This window comes from Mustela lutreola, chromosome 7 (assembly GCF_030435805.1).
Source record: "Mustela lutreola isolate mMusLut2 chromosome 7, mMusLut2.pri, whole genome shotgun sequence".
Classification (NCBI taxonomy): Eukaryota; Metazoa; Chordata; class Mammalia; order Carnivora; family Mustelidae; genus Mustela; species Mustela lutreola.
This window is the reverse complement of record NC_081296.1, coordinates 3352407-3380300: the sequence shown is the minus strand read 5'-3', so window position 1 is coordinate 3380300 and position 27894 is coordinate 3352407. Positions and strand designations below refer to the sequence as shown.

Sequence of the window (27894 nt, the reverse complement as noted above, 5' to 3'; positions counted from 1 at the left end):
TCGACAGTTGAGGATGGGGCGCTGGAGCCAGCTTAGCAGGGCTCAGATGGGCGTCCCTCCGGTCGGAGGTGAGGAGGAGCCCGGTCTGCTGATCTTGCAGAAACGCCGGTGTCCAACCTCCACCTTCGTGCGTGTTAGGAAGCGAACACATGGCAGTCGCTGGGGTGGATGGCAGCAGGCCCAGCACGGCTCTGGGTGTAGCTGCGGTTGCATCTTCTGACTGTGGTGGCATCCTGATCGTGAGACTTGGACCATCATAGAAGCTTCCAGAGGTTAGCAGCCTTGGTGTGGTGCTGGAGCTGTGGCAGCTCCGCTGGGTCTCGGACAGTCATTCCTGCTTCCACTGGAACCTCCCTGACTGGTCGGGAGGGGTGCAGAGACCCTCGAGAATCAGCTCACAGAACCGAGCCACCAGGGGAGCTGGAGGCGCGTGACCCCCAAGAGGCTGTCCTCGCCGCGTAGCCCCCACTCCATTCTGTTCCAGCAAAACACACGCCCATTTCTCCACAGAATCCAGTTCTGAGTCAGAGCTTCAGACTCAAATCACAGCCAAATCCTGACCTGCCAGGGAGTCGTGCGAATGTGGTCAACGTGGGGCAGCCTCTGTGGTCCAGGAAGGTACCACGGGAGCCAGGCCACGGGGTTTACCACAGAATCGCTGACTTTCAGGTCAGGGAGATATGGAGTGTGGACTAGTTCAGCCTTCAAAGTTGGATGAACTTGGCTTGTTCAAGTCAGAGCCTAGATCACAGCTGGTTAGAGGCAAACCCCAGGCGTACAGACGTCTGGCTGGAGCCTGTGGGCCTGACAGACTCCGCCGAAGGAATGCCTGCACTTGCCAGGAGCTCAGACGGCACAGCCTGGTGTCCGGGAGTCCCTGATGCTTCCCTGAAAGGAAGGCATCTCGGGATTTGGAAAACCTCCTTCCTTTGAGTTCAGCTAACCAGGGTTCAAGTCCTAAGTCTGCCACCCATGATCTGTGTGGCCTTGGGCGAGTCGTTCACCCTCTCTGAGCTGCAATTTCCTCCTGTGCGAACGTGGGAATCATAATGCCTGCCCAAGGGGTTTTCGTAGGGAGCGAGGAGTCCGAAGGGCTTAGCGCGGAGTGGGCATTCCGCAGGTCACGCCCTGTCTTCCCCGACGCTTCGGCAGATGGCAGGCGGCGATATTTCTGTGCCATATGAAGGTCGTGTTTCCTAAAAGAGCAAGAGGATGTAAGGCACGTGCACGTTTGCTCGGAACACCACCCAGAGCTGCGCAGAAGCTCACACACGTCCCAGGGCCCTTCTCGCCGCAGCCGCCTTCCCGCCAGATGTCCCGGATCAGCCAAGTCTGAGCGAGTCCCTCCAGCATGTGGGCTCTCTCCCTGAAGAAGCAGGAGGAGGCCCGGCGGGACCTGTTGCAGGAGGCGCGCACTGGCTGAGACCCTCCCTGAGGGGTGTGGTCTCCAGCCCACCTCAAGCAGCCCACCGTTCTGAGGCTTCCTGCGGGGGCAGGCGTTCTGCATGCTGTGTTCCCCCTTATTCTTTCAAGGGCGACAGGTGGTGGGGCTCCAAGGAAAGCGTTCGGCCACAGGAATCCCTGGGAAGCTGGGGCTCTCCTATACCCTTCCCTCTCTCTGGGCCTCAGCTGCTTTATCCAACAGGAGGGGCAGAAGCCAGCCAGCCCCCCCTCCCTCCCAGGGGGCTCAGAATGGGATCCTGAGGCTTAGGGTGGGCTCGCTGCCTACTGGGGAAGACATCTGGTTCTCGGGAGGTGGCCTGCAAAGTTCTCTACAAAGTGGAGCTCCGGCTTTGTCCAAACAAGTTCTAATCCCTGAGGATCTCGGGAACCATACCCAGCAGTGGCTGCCTACATGGGGTGAGGTTCTAAAGTCAGCTGGTCCAGAGCTGGGTCCTCGGCTTCTCCGCCATCGTTGCTGGAGGGCCAGAGCCTGTGGCTGCCCCTGAAGCCATGTGGTCGGTCTCGCCCAAGCTTTCCCTCCAAACCGCCCCCCCCAGGGGTTTCTGGGCACCAAGCACGGCGGGGCGGGCAGAGCCCCCAGCAGGAGCCCACAGGGACCCGCGGACGAGGCCCCCCCGTGGCTGGCCAGCACCCCGCATCGGGCCGGACGGCACGCCGCGGAAGGTGACCCAGCCTGCGGAGAAACCCCGAGATGGGCCAGCTTCGCCTGTCTCTGACCCCTGAGAGCTCGTGAAGCCCCCCAGCCAGCGCAGTGTGGTGTCCTGGCAGCCCGCACCCTGTGCTGCTGCCCCCCGTGGAGCTCGCCGGTTCCCACACCCGAATCTGCCCACCTTTGTGTCTTCTTCGCTGGAGGAAACCTCTCTAGTCCTGCCAGCGCACGAGGGGCCGTAGTACGACATCTCTGGACCTCCGGTTCTCAGTCTGTGACACGGAACTAAGGGTATTTATCTGCGGTTTAGTTTGAATTGCGTGAAGACCACTAACGGTCACAGCGAAGTGCCTGGCCCCATGCCTGAGCTATTGGGTCAACCCCAGATGTCACGGTGGGCTCGGCGTAGACGTCATTTTCCCCGAGAGACTTTCTCGTCCCCCCAGCTGCCTCAGTGTTCCTCTGTGCTTCAGCGAGCACGGCAGGGGTGTCCACCCCAGGCTGGACCCCGTGAGGCAGAATAAGGCCCGCGGGCCTCCCCCGCATAGATGTCCGTCCTAATCCCAGGACCCTGTGCGAACAGTACAGCAAGGGGGGATTAAGGCTGCAGAAGGAATGAAGGCTGCTAATCGTCCAGCCCTGGGAAAAGGAGATTATCCCGGATCATCCAGCTGGTCCGGTAATCACAAATCCCCTTATAAGTAAAAGAGGGAGGTCGGAGAACCAGAGGTCCCAGGGACGCCGCAGCAGTGCCAGCACCGCAGATACTCGCAGCCCAAGCCGAGGAGTTAGAGCAGCCTGTGCAAACTGGAAAAGTCAAGGAAATGATTCTCCCCTCCTGCCCCCAGAGAGGAACGCAGCCCCGTGGACACGTCAGTTCTAGCCCTGAGCCTCACATCAGAATTCTGACCTCACAGCGATGAGATAATACAACCACTGGGTTTGTTCCAGTCACTATTGAAAACCAATCCGAGGGACGCCTGGGTGTCTCAGTGGGTTAAATCCTCTGCCTTTGGCTCAGGTCATGATCCCGGGGTCCTGGGATCGAGCCCCGCATCAGGCTCTCTGCTCAGCGGGGAGCCTGCTTCCTCCTCTCTCTCTCTGCCTGCCTCTGGGCCTACTTGTGATCTCTGTCTGTCAAATAAATAAATAAAATCTTAAAAAAAAGAAAGAAAGAAAGAAAGAAAGAAAACCAATCCAAGCCAATCCAACGTACATTTGATGGTCTGTCATCGTTGTCACTGTTATTGTCCTAACTTTATGACTGAGGAAACCATAGGTCAGAGAAGTTAGGTAATTTGCCCAAAATTGCACAGCTAGTAAGTGCTATCAGGTCTTTTGAGGCAAATTACCAAAAAATGAACAAAAGCACAAATTGACTGGAGCTACAAAGGGGTTTATTGGCTCACAGAACTGAAAAAAATTTTTAGAAGTACTTGTGGAGAACAGGAAAGGTTTGATCCACAAGCTAAAAGGATGACACCAAGGACCCCGTTTTCCTCTGTGTCTCCTTTCTGTTTTCCACACTCTTTGTTTTCTTCTCAGTTTCCCCACAGTGGATGTCACAGCTCTGGGCCCACCATGGTGGTGGTGAAGTGGCTGCAGTAGCACCAGACATCACCACCTCATTCCCCACAGCTTCTGGAGGAGAAAGGAAAGCTTCCTTTTCTCAGCAAAAGTGTTGTGCTTTGTTGCTTCTAATGATGCTTATTTCCAATTCTGGAGCCAAATTCCAAGTCCATTGGTGGACCTGTGCGTGGGGAATGGGGAAGGGTTGAATTGACCAAAGGAAAGTCTTAGTCGTTTGGGTAGAAGAAGGAGAAAATGGGTATCAAACGTCCACAGTGCCGGCTGAGAAAGATCCCGACCACAAAGTTTCTGAGTTCAAATGCTACTGCCTTCTAGTAACATTGTTTTCTGGTTCTGTGGAAACATTGTCTGAGAGCTTGTGTCCTGCCTGGACTCAGAGATAAGTCGGGAGCCGTCCTAACCTCCCGTGCGTCCCCAGCCCCAGAGCGGGGCCAGGCTGAGGTCAGCCATCAGAGAAAAGGGAGCTGTGCTTGGCTGTTCTTCCCAGGAGGCTAGCTGCTCAGCTGCCCCTGCCTCGGGCTTGGTGAGGGAGCTGGCCCGACCCCCTGCTTCTGAGAAAACAGAAGGACTCCAGCCGGGATAAGAAGTGGCTTGAATTTGAAGGGAGCCTTCCTGCAGCCAGAAATTCCTGAACTGGAGCTTCATGGGTTTCCATGAAGCTGCGAGGGTTTCCATGAGAAAAGGTGTCTCGCATGGAAGAGGTTTGGAGAGCTGTTAGTGGTTACGAATTTCCTTAACACCTAGAGTGACGTGCACTTTCCTCTTCAGTATTCTGGAAGGCGACAGGTCTCAGCTCAGCAGCTGTAGAACCAAATTAAAGTGTCCAAGTACCAAGCGTCCAAGAGTCAAGCATCTATCATGGGATTTTTGAATCCGAGTCATGTTTTCAGATTCACTGGGGCAGCTTCCCATTTACTGAATTCCTGCAGAAAATTATCTTTTAAAGGATGAACTTCTTCATAATTTGAATCATTTATGCCTAACGTGCCCATTATACAAATTTGGGGGTTCTTAGAGGCACGGCCGGTTTCTCGCACTCCCTCACTCACCCATGCACACATTCGATGAGACGTTTTGGAGCCGCTGCCACGTGCCGGGCCCTGCGCTGGGAGAGAGGGACGGAGGGTAAACACCTGCCCCTTGAGTTCAGGGAATGAACAGACGTGACACCAAGACTGAAAGCCCAGGTAGCCACGTGCGGGGTGTGGGGGGCCCAGGCAGCCAGGAGGGCAAGAAAGATGGAGCCTGAGGCCAGGGAGCAGGACACTGCAGAGAGGACTCTCTACCACTCCGAGGCCGGCCGGGCATCAGCTGCTGAGTGTGCCCAGGACCCAGGTCATGGCTAGCTTGTGTCCAGGGAGACCCAGGCAGCCTCCGTTCCACATAGGAACTGTGTTGGGAAGGATGGGGCTTGTGTTGGGAGGTAGGACCGGACAGCAGGGGAGGATCAGGTCCGAAAGGGCCTCGGCTGCTGGGCGGGGAAATTCAGATTTTCACCTTGAAGGAAATGGGGGGACTCTGAAGTATTTTAAGCAGATGGGAAGAAGAATATCCTGGGACTATAACGGGGGGTCGGGACCATGGGGAGGGGTGGGCAGGGGGACCCGTTAGGAAATGACTATGAAGTTAAACCACATAAAAGTCGGGGGTCTCCCCAGCAGACACTCACCATCTCACAGTTCTAGAGGCTGGACGGCTGACACCCAGGTGTGGAGGGGGCTGCTTTCTTCAGGGGCCGGGAGGGACAACCTGCTCCTGCTCCCGCCTCCACTCCCCTAACTCGTAGCTGCATCACCCCCATCTCGCATGCTCCCTGTGTGAGCCTCTGTTTCTTCATGTGGCTTCCGTTCCTTTGTGCGTCCACATTCCTGTTCTCTCTTCTAAGGACTCTGGTCCCTGGATTGGGACCCACCATACTCTGGTATGATCTCCTCTTAGCTAATTACACCTGCAATGACCCTATTTCCACACAAGGTCACATTCTGAGGTACCGGGGCTTAGGACCTCAACACATGAAATTTGGAGGGACGCGATTTAGCCCATAATCGCCTTTTTTGAAATTTATCTTCTTCTCTCATTTTATCAATGGTAATTCTGAGTTTTCCCCTAGAAAAAAGATCTAATGATTTGAGGAATAGTAGCCTTTCCTATTGATTTCCTATCTTATCACAGTTCCAAGGACACTGTTCTGTAAGTCTTCACTGACTTTGTAACCACTTGCTGGCAATAGGTAGGATTTTAGTGAGTTTCTAAAAAAAATCTAACATGTGCTCTAATCCTAACAGCTAAATGAAAAGAGTTACTTGCTTCAGGATACAATAGTCCCCTTTGATTTCATACTCCAGGTATGTATTTCATACTCCAGCAGCACCTACCTTACCTGTGATCAGACTCAGCTGTCTTCCAAGGTGTTCTTGATTTTTTGAAGATACAGCATTTATTGTGAAACTATCAGCAACCAAATAGCGCACCCCGCCCCGCTGCGCTGACAGTAGCTTGGAAGAACATGACAGGACTCAGGGCTTAGCCACTAAGAGCCCATCCGGAGAAGATTCAGAGAGGCATGGGGGCCTCCGCCCCACCCCTCGTACTAAGTGAGCCTAGGGCAACCCACAAAGCTATGGATGGGATAGCAGTTGGACCCCAGAGTCCCACGGACTCGAACTTAACCCCCGACCTGATTTTTGGAAAGACATGGCTTGGTTACCAAAAGGGAACTAAATGAAGTCAGGTGCCTCCTGGTGTGACGCCGTGAAGGGGACACACCATCACTTGTGCGGCATTCCTGCGAAAGCCGTGTTGTCTAAATTTCATCCCAAGAAATAGTCGGGCAAACCGAAACGTAAGCACACGCCGCAAACAGTGCACCCGCATTCTTCAAGGCAGTCGGCACCATAAAGGAAAATGAAAAGCTGAAGGACAGTTCCAGATTACGGGAGACAAAAGACGCCAGCATCTAAGTGCAATGCCTGATCCTGGGTTGGATTCTGGATTGTTGAAAAGAAGTTTCTAGAAAGAACAACTGGCAAAATTTGAATATATGTTTTAAGTTAGGTAATAGTGCTGTAGCCAGGTTAAATTTCCTGAATTTGATCACGACGCTCTGGTTGTGTAGGAGATTTTCCTTGTTCTCGGGAGACACGTGGTGTAGTGTTTGGGGCTGAAGCGTTGTAACTTCAGTAATTTACTCTCGAATCGTTCAGGAAGAGCTAGAATAAGAAATAATGAGGATGGGTGACTGCGCTCAGCGGTGCTGTACTGTCACTTGAAGGTTGCTGAGACAGTAGATTTTAAAAGTTCTCACACAAAAAACATAACTATGTGAAGTGACAGACATCTTAATGAACTTTATTGTAGTAATCATTTCCAAATATGCATGTTTTCCCAACATCACGTTGTCCACTTTCAACTTCCACAGCGTTATGGCCAATTATACCTCAAGCTGAAAAACAAACTAATAAATGTCCCCAAATATTGAGGGTCTCATTATGCAGTGTGTAAACAGAGAGAAAGATAAAGCAAATGTGGCAAAATGTCAACACTAAATAAATCTAGGTGGCAGGTATGAGAAAGCATATTGTAATTTTCCCACAATTTTTGTACCCTTGAACTTTTTTCCCAAAATAAAAAGTTTAATTGAAGAAAAAGAGGCGGGCCCGCCTAGGGCACCCGTCTAAGGGCACCAGAGTATCACGAGGGTGAAAAATCCCAGCAGGAAGGGGACCTGAGACAAATGTATTGTGAGATCATCTCTTGGAAGAATGCGGATGTGGTTGGGGAAAATTGCTGGGACCTAGGCAGAGAGATGGAGTTCCTAAGGGTGACCTATAGGATCAACAGGAGATTGCGGTCCGTGTGTGGCCTTTGGGGGAAGGTCCTCCTCTGCTCTTCTTGAACTTCCTCATCTCTCTTCTAAATAAAAACCAAATGCACATTTTCTAAGTGTTAAAAGGAGAACGAAACGATTAGCCTTTGTTTTTACTCTGGTGTGGCCAGATGGACACCCTCGAACAGTTCATTTGGTTCAATGGACAGGCTTTAAATTGGTACCTACTCTGCGCCCAGTGCTGTATTCGATGCTGGAGACAGTATGGGTCCTCCCAGAGTGTATAGTCTGCTGGTATGTGGCAGACACTGGGGGTTGACAACCTCGCCGATGTTCCCTCGTCTTCCTTGCTAATAAAAACTCCAATTTTGGGGGCGCCTGGTGGCTCAGTGGATTAAGCATCTGCCTTTGGCTCAGGTGGTGATCCTGAGGTCCTGGGATAGAGCCCCGCATCGGGAGCTCTGAATCTGCGGGGAGACTTCTTCTCCCTCTGCCTCCTGCTCATGCTTTCTCTCTCTGACAGATAAAATAAATAAAATCTTTAAAAAATAAACAAGTTCACAGAGCTCTAATTCACCCATTTTAAACCTTTTTATTTTGTGATCTTTGTAGATTTAAATGCTGTTGTAAGAAGTAATAGAGAGGCTGTATAACTCTTCACCCAGTCTTCCCTGATGTAACAAAGCACAGTAGCAAAGTAAGGATATAGACATTGATACAATCTTTTCACCTTTCAGATTGCTGCTCTTTTGCCAGGCCTGTGTGTGTGTGTGTGTGCGTGTGCGTGTGTGTGTGTGTGTGTGTGTGTGTGAGTTCTATGTGATTTTACCACTCATGCGACCATGACCACAGTGAAGATACAGACCATTTCCAATGGTCCCTCGTGCTGCCCCTTTATGATCCCACCCACTCCCCTTCTAGGCTGCGCTCCGCCCTCCCTGAGCCTCTGGCCAGCGGCTCACCTGTTCTCCGTTTCTGTAATTTCTACATTTTCCAGAATGTTGTGCTAATAGAACCATACTGTATAGAACCTTTTAGAATTGGTTTTTTTCCCTTCAATGTCCTTCCCTGGAGGTCCATCCGGTTGTTGTACTATTGGTTTCTTTCTTTTTATCGCTGAGTATCCTCCACCCTGAGGATGGGCCACAGTTCGTTTAACCACATGCTTGTACCACATTTGCCGCTTCACCCACTGAGCCACCCAGGCGGCTAAAGTTCTTAGCTTTTTTATTTTATTTTTTTTAAAGGCAATAATGAGTCCAGCCCCAGGACACATGGTGATTGATCTAAGTTAGTGCTTCTCAGTGGAATCAAGACATTCAGAAAACAGGAGGGTGTTTTTGGTTGTTGCTGTAGTGTGGGAGCACTTTCGGCAGAGTTAACAAACGTCAGACTGCCTGCTTTCCACAGTGCACAGCTACACAGGAAAGAAGCAGACAAGCGCCCCCACTGAACACGCTGCCAGGTGTTTGGGTGCATAACACACTCACAAATAGAAAAGCAGTAACAACAGATTTGTTTACAATTATCTGCGCCTAAAACTTAACGCCATTTACGAATAAAAGTACTTTGGGTATGGTTTTAATGTACACTGAATTTTCCAGGTATGCAAATATCACGTAGAAAGAGGAAAGCTTGAAATTTACTTTGTTTGGCACTTTACCAAGAATTGTTCACTATTTCAGAAAATCAAAAGTGACAACACTTCCAGCATTGGAGTCATCAATACATTTATTACTCTCCCCGCCATGGCCTGTATGATATCATGTATGTGCACTTATCATATATATGTCTTCATGATATATATTTATGCACTATATATTTATCCTTATTTTGAAATGTCAAATGTAAATGAAAAAGCATTTAATATTGTGTTCTGTAAAGCCACTGTAAGTAGACGCTAGCATCTGAGACATCATTACATCATGTAGTACAGACATGCCTGTCCTATATATTTTAACAGTATTTTCTAATCAGTTACTTTTGTCTTTCCTTTATATTACAGTTAGGGCATCATGTAGATTATTTTACTGTTTTGTGCAAGTTATCGGTGAATTTCATGCCAGGGTACTAAAGGAGACACTCCAAAATTATATGCCTTGAATGGGTGTTGGGTTTGATGGGGGTGGAGAAGGACTGATTTGATTTCTGGTCAAAGAGAGGTCTGGAGAGGATCTTCGGAAGTCATGTTGGTCAAAGGAGAGAGATGCTCTGGGGCGCCCAGCCGGCTCCAGGGCGTGTGGGACTCTTCATCTTGAGGTTGTGAATTTAAGTCCCAAGTTGGGCATGGAGACTACACTAAGAAACAGTACTAAGAAGAGAGAGGTGGTCTGCACCAGCTCTCCCCTGCTTTGGGAAGTTGTAGGACACCATTATGTTTCTGCATGACAGGGTCATTCTGTAACCACGAGGTGACAGGATCCTTGATGGTGTGACCGAATGGCAGCAGCGGCCCGGGGACAGCTCTTGTGGGTTTTGTCACGGGAGGTAATTACAGGTCTGTATTGTTTAAGCCACTGCTCCTTGGGTACTCTCCCATACACCTAACCAGAATGTGGGAAATACCGTAAATCTGCAATTGCAATCAAGTGTAATGAAGTGCATTATCTACAATATAGGATAGGGAAGCATTTTTTTTTAAATTTAGATTTTATTTATTTGAGAGAGAATAGGAGCAGGGTAAGAGACAGACGGAGGAGGAGGCTTTTTGCCAAGGAAGGAGCCTGATGGGGTGGGGGTGGGGGTGCTGAGTCCCAGGACCTTGAGATCAAGACCTGAGCCAAAGGCAGACTCTTAACCTACTGAGCCACCCAGGGGCGCGAGAGGGAAACGTATCTTCACTTTCCCAAAGACTTGGGGTGGGAAACACTATCCGGACTAGGGCCTGAGGAGGAGCCGGGGTTGGCCGGAGAGGGCAGAAGTTTTCACAGTGAGCGAGATGATTCTGTCCAGAGAGGTTCTCCGGAGAAGGGGGCACCCAGAGGTGTGAGGCAGCCGACCCCGAAGGACTCGCGGAACCTGTGGGCTTGCTCGTGCACGGGAACCGAGCGCGAGGCCCGAGTGGCTGGGTGCGGCTGGGTGAGTCTGTTCACCGCGGGGAAGCGAAGGCTGCAGTCCGCGGTGCCGGGCTCCCTCGGCGAGCTCGTCTCAGCACTGCAGCGCGGCAGGAGCAGGCGGTCCGGCTGGACGGGGCGGGGCGCAGACCCGGTCCGCACGGATCCCAGGACGACGCGCGGGTTTCGGGCTCGGGCCGCGGGTGCACCGTGCTGCCGCGCGCCCAGGCAGGCATCTGGGAAGGACTCCTGGGCTTGGGGGGACACGGGAGTGTCCTGGGGAGACCCTGGGTCCGGGGTGTCTGTGGACGTGGCGCCGGAGGACACGCTCGTCTCCCGGCTCTGGCGCCGCAGGCTGGGGAGCTGCACGAGCGTGGCCGGAGACCCCGACGGGGCGGGCCGGGCCGGGGCTCGGGGCTCGGGGCGCAGCGCGGGGCCCTAGTGTCTCCCGACACCCCGACGCCGAGCGGCCGGCACAGCAAGCGCAGCCTCCGGGGCGGGAAGGGAAGAACCGGGCCATCGGCCGAGGCCGCGGAAGCTGCCGGGAGGCAAGGCCTGGGAACCGTTTCGGCCCGCGCCCCCGGACCCTCGGCGGCCGGGCTGTGGGAGATCGCGGGGGCCGGGGCTGGGGCGGAGCAACGCGGAGAAGCCGGGCCGAGGGTCCGGGGGCGGCGACGCGACTCCTCCGCAACTCGCCGCCCGAGCGCCGCCCCCAGCCCGAGCGCCGCCCCCTCCCCGAGCGCCCCGCCCACCCCCGAGCACCGCCCCACGTCTTTCTTTGTTTCCTCGTCCGGATCTCTCGCGATAGCCGCGCGGCAAATCTCGCGAGCGCAGCCGCCCGGGCTCCACGGCTCTCGCGGTGTTTGCGCGAGACGGCCCCTTCCTGCTCCCCCGCCGGCCCGCCCGCCTTCCTCCCTCTCCCCGCCCGGCCTCCCCCGCCTTCCCCCGCGGGCCCCCTCCGCGCAGGGATACTATGCTCTCCGAAGATGGACGCCCCCGGTGCAGGTCAGTGCCCGCCCGGCGCCGCGCGGCTCGCTCCCCTCGCCGGGGGTCGCTCGACCGGGGCTGGCGAGCTCGGGCCGCGCTCCCTGGGGGCCCCCCCGCCGCCCTCGCCCGGGCCTGGGGCCTGCGCGGGGCCCGCCGCTGCTCGGCAGTCCTGGCGGGGGTCCCGCGGGCCCCTGCTGGGCCTCGGCGCCCGGCGCGAGCCCCTCCCTCTGCTGCGGGCTGCGGGCCGGGTGGGGGCGGTCAAGGCCGGGCTCCGGGCCGCTGGCTCCCGGCGGTGCGTGCGGCGGTGGGTCCCCCCACCCTCCTGACCAGGGTCCCTGCCCCTCCTGCTCCCTCTGCGCCCGGCTCCCGGCCCTCTGTTCTTCCTGCCCCCTGCCTCCTTGCCCTTCTGGCCCCCGCCTCCCCTGCCCCCTGCTCCCGGCCCCCTGCTTTTCCTGTCCCCCTGCTCCCCCCCGGCCCTCCTGCTCCCCCCCCCCCCGGCCCTCCTGCTCCTCTGCCCCCTTGCACCTCCTGCCCGCTGCTCCCGGTCCTTTGCCTCCGGCCCCTGGCCCCCTCCCCACGCCCCCTTCCCCCGCCCCCTGACTCTCTTGCCGCTCCGGCCCTTCCTACCGCCTGCCTCTGCTGTCGGCTCCCTGCCCTCTACGCCCCCCTCCTGCCCCTGCTTCCCTCCCCCATGCGCTTCCTGCCCCTTGTTCCTCTGTCCCTCGGCCCCCTTCCCCCCACCCCCAGCATGAGAGGGAACACTCGTCCTGTGTGAGGGGGCTGTGCTCCTGTCTTCTCCCCTGGGCTCAGGGCGCTGCCCTCACGGAGGGTCTTGCCCACCCACAGCCATGAGTCTGCACAAAAGACCTGATCTGAAGGTTCTTCTCCACCCGCGCCCCCCCCCCCCCCCAGGACGTTGGGAGCTGGGAGCCCTCCAGTGAGACCCCCAGCTTCATGTTGTGCAAAACCAGAAAGACGTGGTCCCTTGGCGAGAATCTTGATTCACCCAAATATTTTCTCGTTCATTTCTAGCTTCAGTCTAAGACTAGTAGTCTTCCCTGCTAAGTTTTGTGTTTTGGTGTCCTTTTGATTTTGTCCACCTTGTTGAATGCTGTGTAAAAATCTGTCTTTCAGTTATTTTTAAAAAATCAATCCTTCTGACAGTTGTCAGGTTTTCAGCTTGTTCTGTCTGTACTTAGCGTTGTTTAAGGACTTGTCTTCCTAAAGTCTGTACATCATTTAAATCATTCTTGGTTTTCCTCCCCTGGTATTCTTTGTTACCACATTTCAGGAATTAGTTATCTTACCTGTTTTTGTTTGACAGGAGTCATAATTTGAGCTGTGTTGTCCAATACCATGGATCCTGGCCACGTGTGATTCAATTTAACTTAATAAAAATTAAATTTTAAAATTCACTTCTTCCGTGGCTATAGCCACATTTCAAGTGTTCAGTAGCTATGTGTGGCCTGTGGCTGTCCTACTGGACAGCACAAGTAGAGAGCATTTGCAGCACTGCAAAAAATTCTTTTGGACAAAGTGGGTTTTCCAGTTATTTTCATTTTAAATTAAAGTACTTTGTAGCTGTTTTTAATGAAATTGTAATTTTTTTTTCAGGATATCCTTTTGAATACCTTATTGAAACATTGAATGACAGTTCACGTAAGAAGTTCTTCAATGTACCTAGACTTGGAGGCACCAAGTATGGTAATGTTGCTTAATTTGGGGGGGGTTGTTTAGTTTGTAATAATAAAAATGCATTTGTTAAGCTGAACTGAGGAAATGTTAAATTACTCTCACCATGTTGTAACAGGCAAACCTACGGTAACCTCTAACAGTTTAAAATCTCCCCTTAGGACAACTTTTGTTTGAGGGTGCACGTCCATCCCTTTACTTCTCATTTAAAAATGTAAGTTAATTTAGCCATGATTTTTTTCCATGGAGAAACTAGTGCAATTTAAAAACAACAACAAAAAAATCTGCTGATGCTATTCTACACCTCTTACATGCATGCTTTACCTTTTCAAGAGAGCAGAGCCCAGGATTCTTTACCTGTCCTACGTGGGTAGGAATCGGCAGCGGGCCCCCTGATGGGAGTGGTGTTCTGGGGCTGGGCATGCTGTGTCCTGGCCTGTGTGCCCTTTGGGCAGCCCTTTCACTGAGATCTCAGGAGAGTGATCTTGGCTCAACCCTAGGGAATTGGATTGAAGTCTTGACTTTATTGACAGTTGAGCACCTGAACCAGCCAATGAAGGGAAGACCTCTTTGGAAGAGTGGTTTTTGTTTGTGTGGATTTTCCGGGAAAACTACTAGGAAAATAAATGCCAAATCTATTGCAGTACATTTTAGAGGGAACTGTTCTTTTAATCTTTTTTCTTGTACTATTTAATCGAGGTTACTTCTGTAATTTTTCTGTAGATTTTGATGTATTTAAGTATTCTAGACTGCCACTAGCAGTTTTTCTTGTACATTGTGAGAAAATTTCAATATTTTGTAGAAGAAAGCTGTCTTAGAAATAGGTTGCTTTTATAAATAAGAGGTCGTTTTTACCTTCCATGTTTAGGTGCCAGCATTTATATTGAGAGAGGTAGGTTGTTTCTGTAAGTGCCACATGTCTTTAATTCACAGGGATGCCATCCTTTTCACCAACGATGAGTTCCTATTAGTTTTGAAAAGGGAACACCTCAATTGCTTATACATAAGAAAGATTTTTTATTTCGCTTTACTTCCTTGTAATACCTAGTGATGCTGTCCCGGAAGATTCTTAATCCATATTTTATAGCTTAATAAATAATAGAAGAACATATGTGCAGATAGTTTAGAAATTGGGTGTAAGTTTTTCGGTGGATCATTTGTGGAGATGTGCCCACTTGAAGGTGGCCTATATTTCTGAAATGCAGAAAATCAGTAGGAAACTTTCAAAAATAATTAAAATGCACTAAGAATGGTTCATGATGTAAAAGCTAAATTTTCTCTGGAAAATAAGTTTTCATAGGCATCTAGAGATAACTGAGTTTCAGAGTATCCAGGGTTTTTATAACCATGGAAAATACAGTAATAACACAGCTGTAAATAGAAATGATTTCAAAACAGAGATTTGGTTTTTATTTCCCTGGGATTAAAGCCCTGTTTTATTCATGGAGTGGTTATTATGAAAGGCTTATTAATAATTACGAGAGCAATTTTTTAGTAATTACTTGAGGGAATAAAGTTTGAAAGCAGAACTGACTTGGAGAGAGGAGTAACTGGAGCAGCAGGTTGTTTTGCTTGTTTATCATTAGAGCAGAGCGTGTGTGTCACCTTCTGGAGAGACCACATCGAGTGTCCTCGCCGACCTGCGCTCAGGGGGTGTTGCTTGGGGCCGGGCTTCGGGCCCCTGTGCCGGTGCCGGCCGGGTGGGGAGCCCGCTGTGGTGTGCTCCCTGCTAGCGGGGGAGAGTGTGCTCCGACCTCTCCTGTCCTGGGGAGGACAGACAGATGGGATGAGCTCCTGGCAGCCCCCTGCTCGCATGTCAGGAATGCTTGCGGCACAGGGACCTGACATGCTTCCGAATGATGACGTTAACAAATGGAGCAGGAATCCGGAGTTGGCAGACTGGGGCTGTGGTGCAACAGGGTCGGCAAGGACCAGGAGCCAGGCTTCTTGTTTTCTGTTTTGGTCTCGTGCTTTTGGTGGCAGATCCTGGTGCACCTGCAGGCCCTGCCCAAGCTCTAGGCCACTGGAAGGGGAGCAGGGGGAGAAGAGCCCCTGAGGGGCCCTGCATGTCCGCGGCCAGAGTGGCCGGAGGCCGGAGGACAGAGGGGGTAGCCTTCCGGCATTTAGGGGGGATGGCGCAGAGAGAAGCACTTGCACAGTTGGGGAACAAACCAGTCTGGACTCCTTCCCTGGATGCCTCCTCTTCCTCTGTCTGTCCATGGAGCACAACACAAATCATTTGATTGCTGCTTTTTTATTGCTGTTTTATTTTTCTGCTTCCCAGGCTTGCCCTCATGGGATATTTACAGAAGTGGACACATTGTGCACATCGATTCCATTTTGGTCTTATACAACTTCACTTCCAGCAAACCGCCTTTTTAGGGATCCAGAGCTGCCTGTGTGGCCTTGGAGTGCACAGACTGCGGCCTTGCAGATGTTGAGTAACTGTGAAAATAGACCTGTTTCCGAGGGGGGGCAGTCATTGTCCCGGAGAGTCAGAGGCTGCTTTCTGTAGGAGTGAGGCCTCAAGCTGCCGGGGACCAGGGGACTCACAGAGGACAGTCCACACTTGGGGAGTTCGGTGCAGGGCAGGCCTCGAACGGGTGGAAGGGAAGGTGAGGAGGGCGGGGGAGGCCGTGGAGGGCTGCCGTCGGGAGGCCTGTTGTGGAGACTAGCTGTCCCTGAGCAGTGGGGCCCCTGCCGTCTGTCCTTCAGCTCCGCCCAGCCGCCCCGTCTTCTCCTTCCCTGACCAGCAGAGCCAAGGCTGGGTTTTCTAAATCCTAACTTGAAGGCTCTGAAAAAAAGTCTTACATATTTAGAAGTGTTTTTATTGTTTATAAGGAATTAGAGGGGGGTTGAGAATTGCAAAAAGACCCCATTACAGGCAGTGCAGAAACAGTCTCGTGTAGGTACAACTATACGTAAATGTGCTACTTTGAACAGAAACGCACGTGATGTGTGTTGGTTCATAACGTTTGCTTGTTTGTGCACTTGCTGTCTTGTGAACGTCTTTCCGTGTCCTGGAATGCTGGCGTTCTGTGCTGTCTGGAGTCCGCTTGGTTCCTGAGTCAGGGAGTGTGAGTTCAGGTAGTGGGATACCTCGACTTCATGGCAGCCTCTGACGGCCGCACGGCCCATGTGGGTGCACCATGGCCTCGCCCCTGTTGACACACTGCTGTTCTGTATGTGTGACCTTGCAATTTCAATGCGGGCTTGTCATTCTGTAGGGTTAGTAGGTTGGACGTGTGCCGTTCTCCCTGCCCTCATCAACGTTTGTCTTTTCTACTTTTACTGTATACCGTGTGTTCAGTCTTCACCCTTGACATAAGGAACAGAAACTTGGAGAAAAATGTTGCAATTTCCAGACATCCGAAGACGCAGGCAGAAAGCACAGTCAGCGCTCGTGGGGACAGGGTTTCTAAGCCAGAGGCTGTTCCTTTTGTCACTTGAAGGCTGCCTGGTGTCTGTCCCTTTGCCCGCAGTCATCTGTTTCTGCAGCCTGCTTACTCATTTTGTGTAAGGCCCAGAGTAGCCACTGTTGGGTATGCTCTTACCATTGTCTTACATTGTCACTTAAGACTGGTTGTGGCCAAAACTGACTTTTTTGTCTATTTATTTAGCCTAGTTTGGCTGGGCTTGTAATGTGGTCTGTTGCTGGAGCAGTTACCTTGCTAGGAGGGACAGAAGTCTATGTTTTCTAATCGTGTCTCTGCCCTGGACTCTGGAGGTGGGCTGTGAGGTGGGTTAGCAATGAAATAGTTCGCTTGGTGTGTTGACACAGTGCATGCCTTTCCAAGGATTACGTTTACCTAATATGATTCTACTATTCCAGGTATGACCATAGACTCACTGACCCTTCACATTTTGTTCCAAGGTTCTGTTGATTTTATCTCTGCTTTTGTTGACGTTTTCCGTTCTAGATTCGGCCCTTTGGGTGGCCAAGAAGAGACACCCACTACCTCAAACAAAGTAAGATTGTCATGCTGCTGAGCTCCCAGGCTGGTGAAATGTGGCTAGATCTCCAGAAAAGGGCCAGAATTGAGGAAGCTCTGTATTTTCTCTCTCGAGGCTTCAGATTTTCTGTGCCCTCCACTGCACTGTAGCTCAGCCTCCTGCCTGCTGACTGTACGGGGTCCCCTGATGGCAGCCTCAGCCCCTGGCTTAGCTCTGAACACCTTGCTGGTTCAGTCTGCATACTTACTGATTGCAAATTCCTGGGAGAGGAATGTAATTGTCCTCCTGTATTTTCCCTCGTGAGGCTGTTGGTCACCGACCTGCCCAGGATTGGCTCTGGCTTCTGTGCTGTAGCCAGGGAGGTAATGGGACACAGAGGACTGTCCATTCCATGGGTGGCTGTTTGCACAGGCTTCACAGAGGTGCGTCTCCTGGTTAGCAGCTGCTGCCATATGACAAGCCCACTGGGAGAGAGTGGGGAGAGTGGGTGTTTCTGCACTCTCATCAGTAATGGTACGGTTCTTATCTTCTCTGCCTTTGTCAGTGGGGGAAAAAATCTGAAAGAAGCAGGAATTGGTTTTCTTTTTTTCTGCCTTTTTACATTCTATTTGTGGCAGTATTTTTTTTTTTTTTTTAAACAGGTCAGTTCTTTATTGGAAATCTATTCTATCTGGCTTGGTACTAGTTAAGAGACAGAAATTTAGAGACAGAAACGAAACCTGGACTCTGATCTGATGTGGGCGTGAGTTAATCCTGTGGCCAGATCTGAGGGGGTTACGAGACCTTCTGGAACACGTTGTTAATCTTTTCTTCAGGCCCCTGGCCTTGACCAGGGTTTCTAGGTTCACTCTGTAGCTCCTCCAGCAGGTGCTTGCCCATGGTCCTGCCCTCTCAGTCTGGACTCCAGAGCTACCCTCCTTGGGGCTTTAGGCAAGCCTTGAGTGTTCGTGACTTTTACCCCTTCCTTACCCTGGTGTGTCTTCCATCCCACTTAGTGTCTCCGGGCCCAGCTCTCAGCCAGTTCATGTTGCTGTCTCCTTTGGGTAATTTCTGCACCTGTTTAAACCTGGAATTTTCACGTGTGCAAAATGAACAAAACCCTTTTACATGGTCTGCTCATCTTCATAATATTGCTTTGTGGTGGGCAGAAAAGATGGTTTTATCTCCCCTTTTTACACATGGGAAAAATAAGTCTAACAATTAAGTAACTAGCCCAGCATCACATTACTTGTAAATGAAATTTGGTCTTAGACCCCTCTGTCTTCTGCTTGCAGACCAGTGCTGGATTTCCCTACTCCACACCATTGTTTCCCAGCTTGAGAGCGGGAGTCAGAGAGGTGCTGGCGTAGAGTACTGACTGTGTCTGTGCTGTAACGAGTTCTGTCACTGTCTGCTTGAACGAAGTCCCGCTACCTGTACCTTAACCGTCTCCGTGGTGGAGGAGGATTTCAAACATCCCACTGATCCTTAAGGGGGTGCTTGTGGACCGTTGGTGGAGGCTGTGTGCCCGTGCTTTCAGGGACCATGGACAGCGCCACCGCGACAAGTGGGCCATGCTGGTGGGGATGGTGGCATGTATGAAGGGGCAGAAGTGGGAGGCTGGTGTTGTAAAAATTTTTTCAAACTTATTTTAAGAAGCCAGAAATTTGGATTTTTATATGAAAAAGTTATGGTTTTTCCATGTTGGAAATTAAAATGTTAAAACGCTAGGGGACAAGCATAATCTGTCTGCAGACCAGCAGTGTGATCCCCACACTAGGAGGTGAGCTGTACCACCTGATTGCAGCAGCAGCCGGTTAGCCTTGAATGGGCGGCTCTGCGGTCCCTGGGGCCTGGTTGTGCTGTGTCACATAGTAGACCTCAGCCTCTTTTCTGAGTCTGAGCCACCTGTGGGATCTTCCCCTAATCGATCACAAGGATATCATTTGTTATCATCTCATTTCAGAAGTGTGATAACACAAATTACCTCCTTTTGCTAGTCTAAATTACCCATTTGTCTTGGTTCCCACGTGTTGTTCGTTACCTGTCCTTTGAGGATGGAATTCTAGGAACTTCTGGTTAGAAGAGGCAGAATTACCTAGTCTGCTTCTCTATTTGGTACACAGGTCTCTCAACAACACTGTTTAATTTGTTCAGCTGACACATACTGGGTACTCATGAGAGCAGCTCTGTGCTCGAGAAAGCACACAGCGTAGTAGTGCGGACATGGTGGCGACTACGCAAGTACAGCGCTTTGTTACGACACAGCAGTTTGGGCCAATCAGGAGACGGGATGGGGGACTTTAATGTACATCATTATGAACCGTGATAGAAGAGCACTTGCATATGGTACTATAGGGCTGATGGAGAGCACCCAAGGAGGGACCAGCTTGAAAGGGGTGCAGACCTCACTGGAGAAGGGCGGGCGGTTCAGCCCCCAGGATACCCAGAAGTTTGCTGTGTGGCCGTGCTGGAGTGGGCCTGGGGGTTGCTGGGGCAGGCAGGAGGTCCCCCCTGGAGTGCCGGCAAGGGACTTAGGGAAGCAGCAGCCAGCACTGAGATTGAGCTGGCCGGGCAGTCACCCTTCAGGATGCCCAGGCCACATGGAGGCTTGCAGAGGAAGTCCAGAAGCTGGCAGGAACAGCATTCTGCGCAGGAGTGTCTTGGTCCATGTACAAGCATAGGTGGAAGTCCTTCTGAGTGTGCGGCTCATTGCATGGAGGCTGGTTCTCAGGTTGGGTGGGCTGTTGTGACACTAACGTGTGTGCGTACTTTTTATGTGTTGCATCATAAAGTGTGTCTACATCAGAAGATCTGAGTAACTCAGCGAACCTTTATTCTTCAACGACCTTCAGTGAGTGTGATGAGCAGATGATGGTGGGATGAGGTCACAGACAGGCTTATTTTGTTTTTTAGCAAACATCTGCCAAGTACCTCTGGTTGAGTAAATGTGGTCTGCCAGTTCTTTCCAGTGGAAATGGTGTTCTTTGGGAGAGTGGCTAATTTAGCTTCCAGTCCAAACTATCACACAAGTGTTTTCCCTAGGCATTCATACTCTGGTTTTGAGAGATGGGCTGTTGCACATACTGTCCATCTCGTCGTCACACAGAAAATGAAGGTTTGATCTCAGTAGTTGAGACTTAATTAAAATGAACACCTTTTCTGCTTCATCACAGACGTTCTTAAGTGAAGCAGGTATTTTGTGCGAAAACGAGCAGGCGATGAGCATGAGGACAGGTCAGTCCCACTGCCTTGAGCTCTGCTGGGACGCCCGCTGTGTGCCCACTGTTGTTCTGGCGCCATCAGTGCGTGTGTCAAAGTAGTGACAAAGCACGTAATGTCTAAGTTGACTTTGCAGGTTCCAAAAAGAATTTTAGGGGCCTTCTGGAGTCCGGGGACCACTGGCATGGGGTAAGCATGGAGGCGGAAGGCAAGCAAGAGGATCTGGGTGAGAAATGCTGTGGTGGATGGGCAAGATTTGGGGGTAGCGATAGAAGTGGACAGATTCAAAGATGTATGAGTGGTGTCAAGGACGCTGCCTAGTTGTGATGACGTGCGCCTTGGGGGGGCGCTGCTGCTGTTCACTGAGCTAGGGGGCACCAGAGCAGGCGGTATGTGGGGTGGGTGGGGGATGTCACAGGTATCTGTTTAGGTACTGGTGAGTTGGGGAACACAGCTGTATTCAAAGACTGTGGTTCTGGAGCCCAGAAGACCCCGACTGTAGAGGACGGTTTTGAGATCATTGGTGCAGTCTTTTGAGGCTACAGGAATGATGAACACTCTTGAGGGGGGCAGTATGGTGAGAAAAGAAGTGAGCTAGCTGTGAAGTCTCAGGAACTCTGAAGATCGAGGAGCAGGCAGAGTACTGCGGGGAGGAGGCCTGGCTCAGTCGGTAGAGCATGTGACTCTTGATCTCAGGGTTGTGAGTTCAAGCTCCATGTTGGGCATAGAGCTTACTTTAAAAATCACAAAAATCAAGATAGGCAAAGGAGTAGAGGCTGGCTAGGAAGCCAAAACAGGGCTGCCAGAAAATATTAAGGACTCCAGCAAACTGGAGGCAGACCGGCGTAAAGGATCTTGAATTTTCCTCTCCTTGCAAGTTAACAAAGTAGCCTTAGTTTCATAGGTGTGGGCAGTAGCCGGGAGACTCGATCAGAGACAGTGGATGGTTTATTACCCACAGCAAAGCAGTACTGGCATTTCTGTCGGTTTCCCAGGCCCCCGTTTCTCCTGGTGAGTTTGAAGAGGGCCAGATAATGCGTGTCACACGCACAGTGGTTGTGTTACAGGAAAGGAGCTCAGATTAATGGGACCCAAATCTTTCATAATGGACAGTAGGTATGCTTGCCTTTTCTCGAGGAGGAGATGCTGTCCGTATCTTCAAGGCCATTCACTGTATTAACTTTGAAGAATATTCTGGAACAAAGGCAGTTACTGTGCTTGCAAGTCATGCTGAACTGTGAGGTGGGGGACAGGGAACATGGTCTTCCCACAGCCCCTCTGAAGTGGGGGGCGGTGAGGGAGCTGGGAGGAAAGAGCCTGACCAGGGCGGCAATGGCTGGCTCTCTTGGCCCGTGCTGAGGGGGTGTCACTGGTGTTTTAAGGCTAGAGATCAGGTGAGTGTGGACAGAACAGTGAGTGGAAGTCTGGAGAAACGGACTTGGAGAACAGGGTGATTCTCGGAAAACCTTGTCCAGAGCTTCAGAAGTCGCGGCCCTGCGCCCCTCACTGGGGCTGGAGGCCGCCGCCTGGGGGGAGCGGGGGGAGGGCTGTGGCGGGCGAGAGAGAGGCTGGCGGGCGACGCCGCGTCCTGCCAGGTGCCGCAGCGGGGGACGCAGAGCGTCTCCCGAGGTGGGCACTCGCTAGGGCCACCGCTGCCTTCTCAGATGGGGAAGGAGAGGCTCCCCGGCGGCTGGGCTCCTGGGCGCCGGCGGAGGAGCAGGAGGTCGGCGGGGGTCTCGGGAGGGAGGCCGCGCGGGGTGAGGAGCGCGGGGGAAGGCAGAGAGGCCCTGCTGAGGCGGCCCCGGTGTCTCGGGGGTCGTGGGTTCCTTTTCCTCCTCCTCCTCCACGGGTCAGCGCCGGGGAAACCGCAGTGACTGTCGCAGCCGCGGGCCGGCAGCCGACTGAGAGCCTCCCGCGCCGCCGTGGGGAGCCGAGTGGGGCGGCCGCTGGGGAAGGGGGGCGCGCGCTTGGCTCAGACGCTGCCGGGAGCTCGCCGTGTGACCCGGGGGGTCCGTCGGAGCAGCCCGCCCAACACTCGTGCACAGACTCCGGAGGAGTGATGCCCGCGGCGCGGCCCCGGCCTCCGCGGGGCGGGGGTGGGCAGGGTGGGGGTGTGCGCTGCGCTGCTCTCCCACAGGAACGGGGCCTGAGCGCGGGCCCTCGCCGCGCCGTGGACGCGCTCGGGGAGGGTAGCCGGACGCCCCCGGGCCCCCCAGCCGGAGACGGCAGGCGGCTGCCAGCGGTGGGGGCGGACGCGGAGCGCTGCGAGCCCACGCTCTGAATGCCCCCCGGGGACGGGCCGCGGTGCGGGCAGAGCGCCCAGATCGCTGCCCCCTCGCAGGTCCCTGCTATCCTTAGCGTCCTGGAGGGGGACCGCCGCGGGGTTGGCTCCTCGGTGAAGTGTCTGCCTCCGCCTCGTGTCGTGTCGTGAGCCCAGGGCCTGGCGTCCAGACCCGCGAGTGAGCGAGCGAGAGAATGAGCGCATGCGCGAAACGGGGTACGGTGTGCGGGCGGACCGGGCGGACGGTGTGGAGGCCGGCACGTCGGCCTCGCTCCTCGCGTTTGGCCGCGGGCGGTTATGGCTGAGCGAGCCACACGTGCGGCTGGGCGCGTCTCGGTGACTGACGGCCGGCTCCCGCCCACGCGCTCGGAGCGAGCGTGTTTGCTCGCGCTTCCGCTGCGGTACTGAACTTCCGGGTGACGGAGCTCAAGGCCCGCGAGACCACTAAGGTGAGACGGACACAGTAGCCCCAGCCCCGAAGAAGGCCGCAAGGCCCGGCGCAATCGGTGCTGCGGTGCTTCTTCCGTCCCGCATCCCACACGCGTGTCTCCTCCCGCCTCCCTCCCGTGGCGCCCGCGCTGGGAGCGCCGTGTCGGAGGCCTTGCCTCAGCGACTCGGGTTGCCCGTGGCCAGAGCTCTCTCGGCTGGAAACGGTTTCCCCCTGGAGCTCGGAAGGCTTCGCTCCGTGGCCGCTTGGCTCCGCGCCGCCCTCCATCGGGCCGGGCTGGCCCGCGTCCCGGTCGGCGCCGCCGGTCGCCGCTCCTCCCCGTGGGCGCGGCCGTGCTGTGCTGTGGCCCGAGCCTCTTGAGTTGTGTTTGTCTCTCGTTCTTGTGGGTTCATGACTTTCGTTCTTTACTCTTCTCCGTGGATTTCAGGAGCGAGCGGACATAATCGCCCAGTTTGCCGTGTTTTATTAGAAATTTAAGTAAATGCTTTTTGGGAGGATCTTTAAACAAAAACCCTTCCTGTCGTCGTTTTTCCAGAGCGGTTAGCTACTAGAAAACCGGTCCGTGCGCGTCTGGGACAGTGTTGCCGGGTGTTTGATCGCTGCGTCTGGGGCCGGGGCCGCGGTGCGGACGGAGGGAGGCCGCGAGCTCGCGCCTGCGCGGCTCTTACGGTCCTGGAGACTCGCGGCCCGGTTCGCGCCTGCGGCTCCTGTTGCGGCGGGAGCTCGACTCGGCGGGAGGCCGCTCTCGGGTGGCGCCTGTGGCGCGTGGGGGGTACAGGCGTGTGTGTCTGGCCGCGTGGTCTTTTGTCTCCTCACCTGGACCTTCGTTCATCCTTAACTTCTGTGAGGTGAACGTCAGTCCCGGCCGTAGGGACGGAGTCACGACCCGCTTTGGGTTCGTCGGCGGGTGTCCGCGTTGCCGACCTTCGCCGGAAACACTTCCACCGGTTCCGGAACCTGGACGTGCGCTTCAGCACACGTGGCTGCTGTGTGACGGGACTGGAAAGTATCGCGGCGCCTTTACCGCCGCTGCGACAGTGAACGGCGACTCCCTCCTGTGATGTGGAACGTGGCCCGTGGTCACACTTCCTGTCGCCTCGAACGGGCTCGCACAGGCCGGTGGCGACTCCAGCTCCGCGTCCCTGGCGGCCGGCGCGCGCCCCCTCGCCGCTTTCTCGGTGCCGCCCTGGTGTCCACGCAGCCACGCGCATCGCTCGGGTTGCTCCTTGGCGGGTCCTCTTCCGGCCGCGCTGCCCCGGGGGGGGGGGGAGGGGGTTGGGGGGCGGCGGGGGCGGCCGGCTGCCTCAGCGTCCGGAGGTGCGTGTGTCTGCGAGGACCCCGGTGGCGGGCTTGGCTCTTCACGTTCCGCAGAGCAGATGACGTCTCTCCCGTCCCGCGTCCGGCGGCGCTGGCCGTGTGGCGGGCGTCCGCGGGCTCCGTGCGCTCCGAGGCGGCGTGATCACGTCTCAGCGAATGTTCCAGCGCCGTCCAAGGGCCTTTTCGTCATGTCCGGCATGTGGGAGACGGGAGTGACACCCTCCCTCTTCTGTTGCCGGCTTCCGCTCCTCTCTGAGGGAGAACTTGCTCTTCGCCCTTTGGGTCCTTGAAATGAGGAAGGACGAGGTGAAGGATTGATGTGTTTCCCCTGCGTGAGCTCTCAGGGGCCGGACTTGCTGGAGGAACGTGCGTGGGGTCACTGAAGGGTTTTTTCCCGCGTCCTCACGAACTAAGGGCTGTTGCTGTGTCTGATGCGTCAGTGACTCCGATGTTCACGCGGACCCCTCAGCGTGCCCGTCGGGTTCTGACACGGGGTGTCCCGGATGAGGGAGGAACTGTGGGAAGAACTCGGGCGTTTTCCTCTCGGTGGAAAAACAGTAGTTAGTGTCACAGCAGCTGGAGAGGCCGGGCCGGCCTTACTGGCGATCGTCGTCTTCGGGGCCTTTTCACTGAACAGAGCTGGAAACACGTTTTTTAAAAGGAGAAAATATATCATGAGTTTGTACCTATGATTCCAATTGAAATGGAGGGGTTTTTTGTTGTTTTTAAGTTAGCTGCTCTGACTTTACACTTCTGTATCATTACCCTTAAAAGCCCTGGGTGTTTCCGGGGCGCCTGGGGGGCTCAGTGGGCTAAGCCGCTGTCTTCGGCTCAGGTCCTGATCTCAGGGTCCTGGGATCGAGCCCGGCATCGGGCTCTCTGCTCAGCCGGGAGCCTGCTTCCTCCTCTCTCTCTGCCTGCCTCGCTGCCTGCTTGTGATCTCTGTCAAATAAATAAAATCTTTAAAAAAAAAAAAAATCCTGGTTTCTAGCCACAGTAACACAAGTGCTTTATGCCTGCTTTCCCTCGTGTGGGCAACTTCAGGCTGCACTCTCTGTGCTGATACCTGAACGTAGTTTTCTTTGTGGTACTTTTTGTCCTTTTTACGTGTCTTGCTCGGGAGATATCAGCCAAAATGTTGTGGGAGTAGATACTGACTTTTCAGTTTGTCCTTTCATTTGTTCTTTCTGGAGACAAGACATATGTTATTTTTCATTTAATATATTTCTAATATGTTTAAAAGCTTCTGGTAGTATTTTCAAGTAATATTTTAAAGATAGTAAAATTAAAATATGTATTTAATAATATAATTTAAAACTTTATAATTGTTATACCATATGTGTGTTTTTACACTTTTTAAAATGCCTTTTCTTACTGAAATGGTAGGGCGCTGTGAACATTGTTTTGCACTGCGTTTTCTCAGAATGGTATGTTCTGGAGATCATTCCTAACCGACATGCAGACATCTTTGTCCCTTTAGACAGCAGCGCCAGGTCGGCTGTGTGGACCACAAGGGCTCATGCAGCCGGGCCCACACTGACTCAGTCAGTCTCAAATCTGGTGTGAGACTTGGGTGTGATTGAAAGCTTGAGGGCCTTGGAGTCAGTGTCTCTGATATACTTAAACGAGAACTCCAGGGTGAGTGACAATTAGCATGAAGTGATTTTGACTCCAATAAGCACCCTGATTTAAACTAACCACTTTCGATGGCAATCTTTAAAATTTATTAAAATTTATTACAGACTTCTGTACAGTTCAGGAATGTTTTCATTTTTATATTTAATTCGGATTTTCTGTGTCTTCCCTGAATATTGAGTATTGGTCGGTCTCACGTGCCTATTTCAGAAACCCGGTATTAACATAAACGGTGTTTTCCTCTGTATTTACTGCAAATGAGTAAACGGAGCATCCCTGTATTTATCTAAGTGTTTGCTGTTAAGATTTTTATAGTATGCAGTTAAGACTATTCCCCTATTAATAGTAATACTCTCTCTGACTCAGATGTTCTGCCTTACTCAATACGGGTCCTGTTGGAAGCTGCTGTGCGGAACTGTGATGGTTTTTTAATGAAAAAGGAAGATGTCATGAACATTTTAGACTGGAAAACCAAACAAAGCAATGTCGAAGTGCCCTTTTTTCCTGCCCGTGTTCTTCTTCAAGATTTTACGTGAGTGGTAGAGTGTTTCCTTCATAAAATTCAGAGTCCCTGGTGGTTGGCTCCATTTGTAATCCTGAAGATTAGTCTATAAATTTAAAGAATTGTCCTGAGAAACAAACTGAGGGTTTTAGAGGTGGGGGGGTGGGGCTGGGTGAGGCGGGTGGTGGGGGCTGGGTGAGGCGGGTGGTGGGTTTAAGGAGGGCACGGATCGCTTGGAGCATTGGGTATAATATGCGGACAGTGAATCTTGGACCACTGCATCAGAAACCAGTGATGTGCTGTACGCTTACTAATAGAACGTAACAACAACAGCTCTTTCTAAACTAAAGCAATTCAGTACAAGTGAGGTGCTTGTTTCTTGCACTCTTTATTGAAAACCTGCTTTTGCCAAACTCTCCCTCCTTGTTGTCTCCAGTGAGTGAGTGGGTTTCTCAGACTTAGGCAGACCCTTACTGCGCAGCTGCTGTACTGTCCCTCTCGTCTCCTCCATCACAGGAGATGCCGGACTCCTCTTTGTCCCTCCTTCCTAATCCATTCTGTCCGCAAGCTCTGTGGACTCTACCTCTGCGACGTGTGCTGAGCCCACAGGCCTCTTAGAGTTTTCCGCCTCTGTCCCAGTGCTGGCCCCGGTGCCCTCGCGGGACTGTCGCTCAACTGTTAGTGGCTCCAGCTAGTTCCCCTGCTTGCACTCTTACTGTCTGTGGTTGTGTTTTCACGGTAGATCATGTGACTTAATTAAAAATGTTAACCAGGGTCCTGTCATTTCCCCGTACGCCAGTGGACGTCCATCACACTTAGAATAAAACCCAGAGTTAGCTAGATAAATAAGAGCCTCCCCCTCAGCCGCTCAAATCTGGTTTGTACGCCACTCTCTCTCTTTACACCCCGTGTGCGTACTGTGAGAGCGCTTCAGATAGCATTCAGGGCCGCAGCTTGCCTGCTCACTCCTGTGGGGCCGGAGGTGTCTGGAGGCGGGTACATCTAGTCAGGAGCCCCGGGTCCTGAGAAGGCTCTGGGAGGGAGCGGGGATCTCATGAAGTTTAAGACAGGGAAAGAATTCCAAAGACCGGTCTCTGGAAGTTTTCTTTTGCCTCTAAAAGTCCTCTCTTGTGTTATTTGTGGTACCTCAAGTTCTCAGAAACATTGATGCTGATTCTCATGAAACCAGGATACATGAACTTTGGATAACAAGTGCATAATCTAACACAAGTTCGAACTAGAAAGGGATACATTTAGATATAAAAATGAATCAGTGTATGTTAATTATTTGAGCA

The 27894-nt window shown here is 52.8% G+C and overlaps 1 protein-coding gene across 1 annotated transcript in view; it reads left to right on the top strand.

Moving 5' to 3' along the window:
* Positions 1 to 11438: 11438 nt before the first annotated feature.
* The window catches only part of IREB2 (iron responsive element binding protein 2), a 42898-nt gene continuing 26442 nt past the window's right edge, over positions 11439 to 27894 (top strand). Inside the window, exons 1-3 of the mRNA XM_059179766.1 lie at positions 11439 to 11587; positions 13184 to 13273; positions 26464 to 26629. Of these exons, the coding sequence (XP_059035749.1) occupies positions 11569 to 11587; positions 13184 to 13273; positions 26464 to 26629 (275 nt within the window). The 5' untranslated portion in view covers positions 11439 to 11568. The remainder of the gene's footprint in view (positions 11588 to 13183; positions 13274 to 26463; positions 26630 to 27894) is intronic.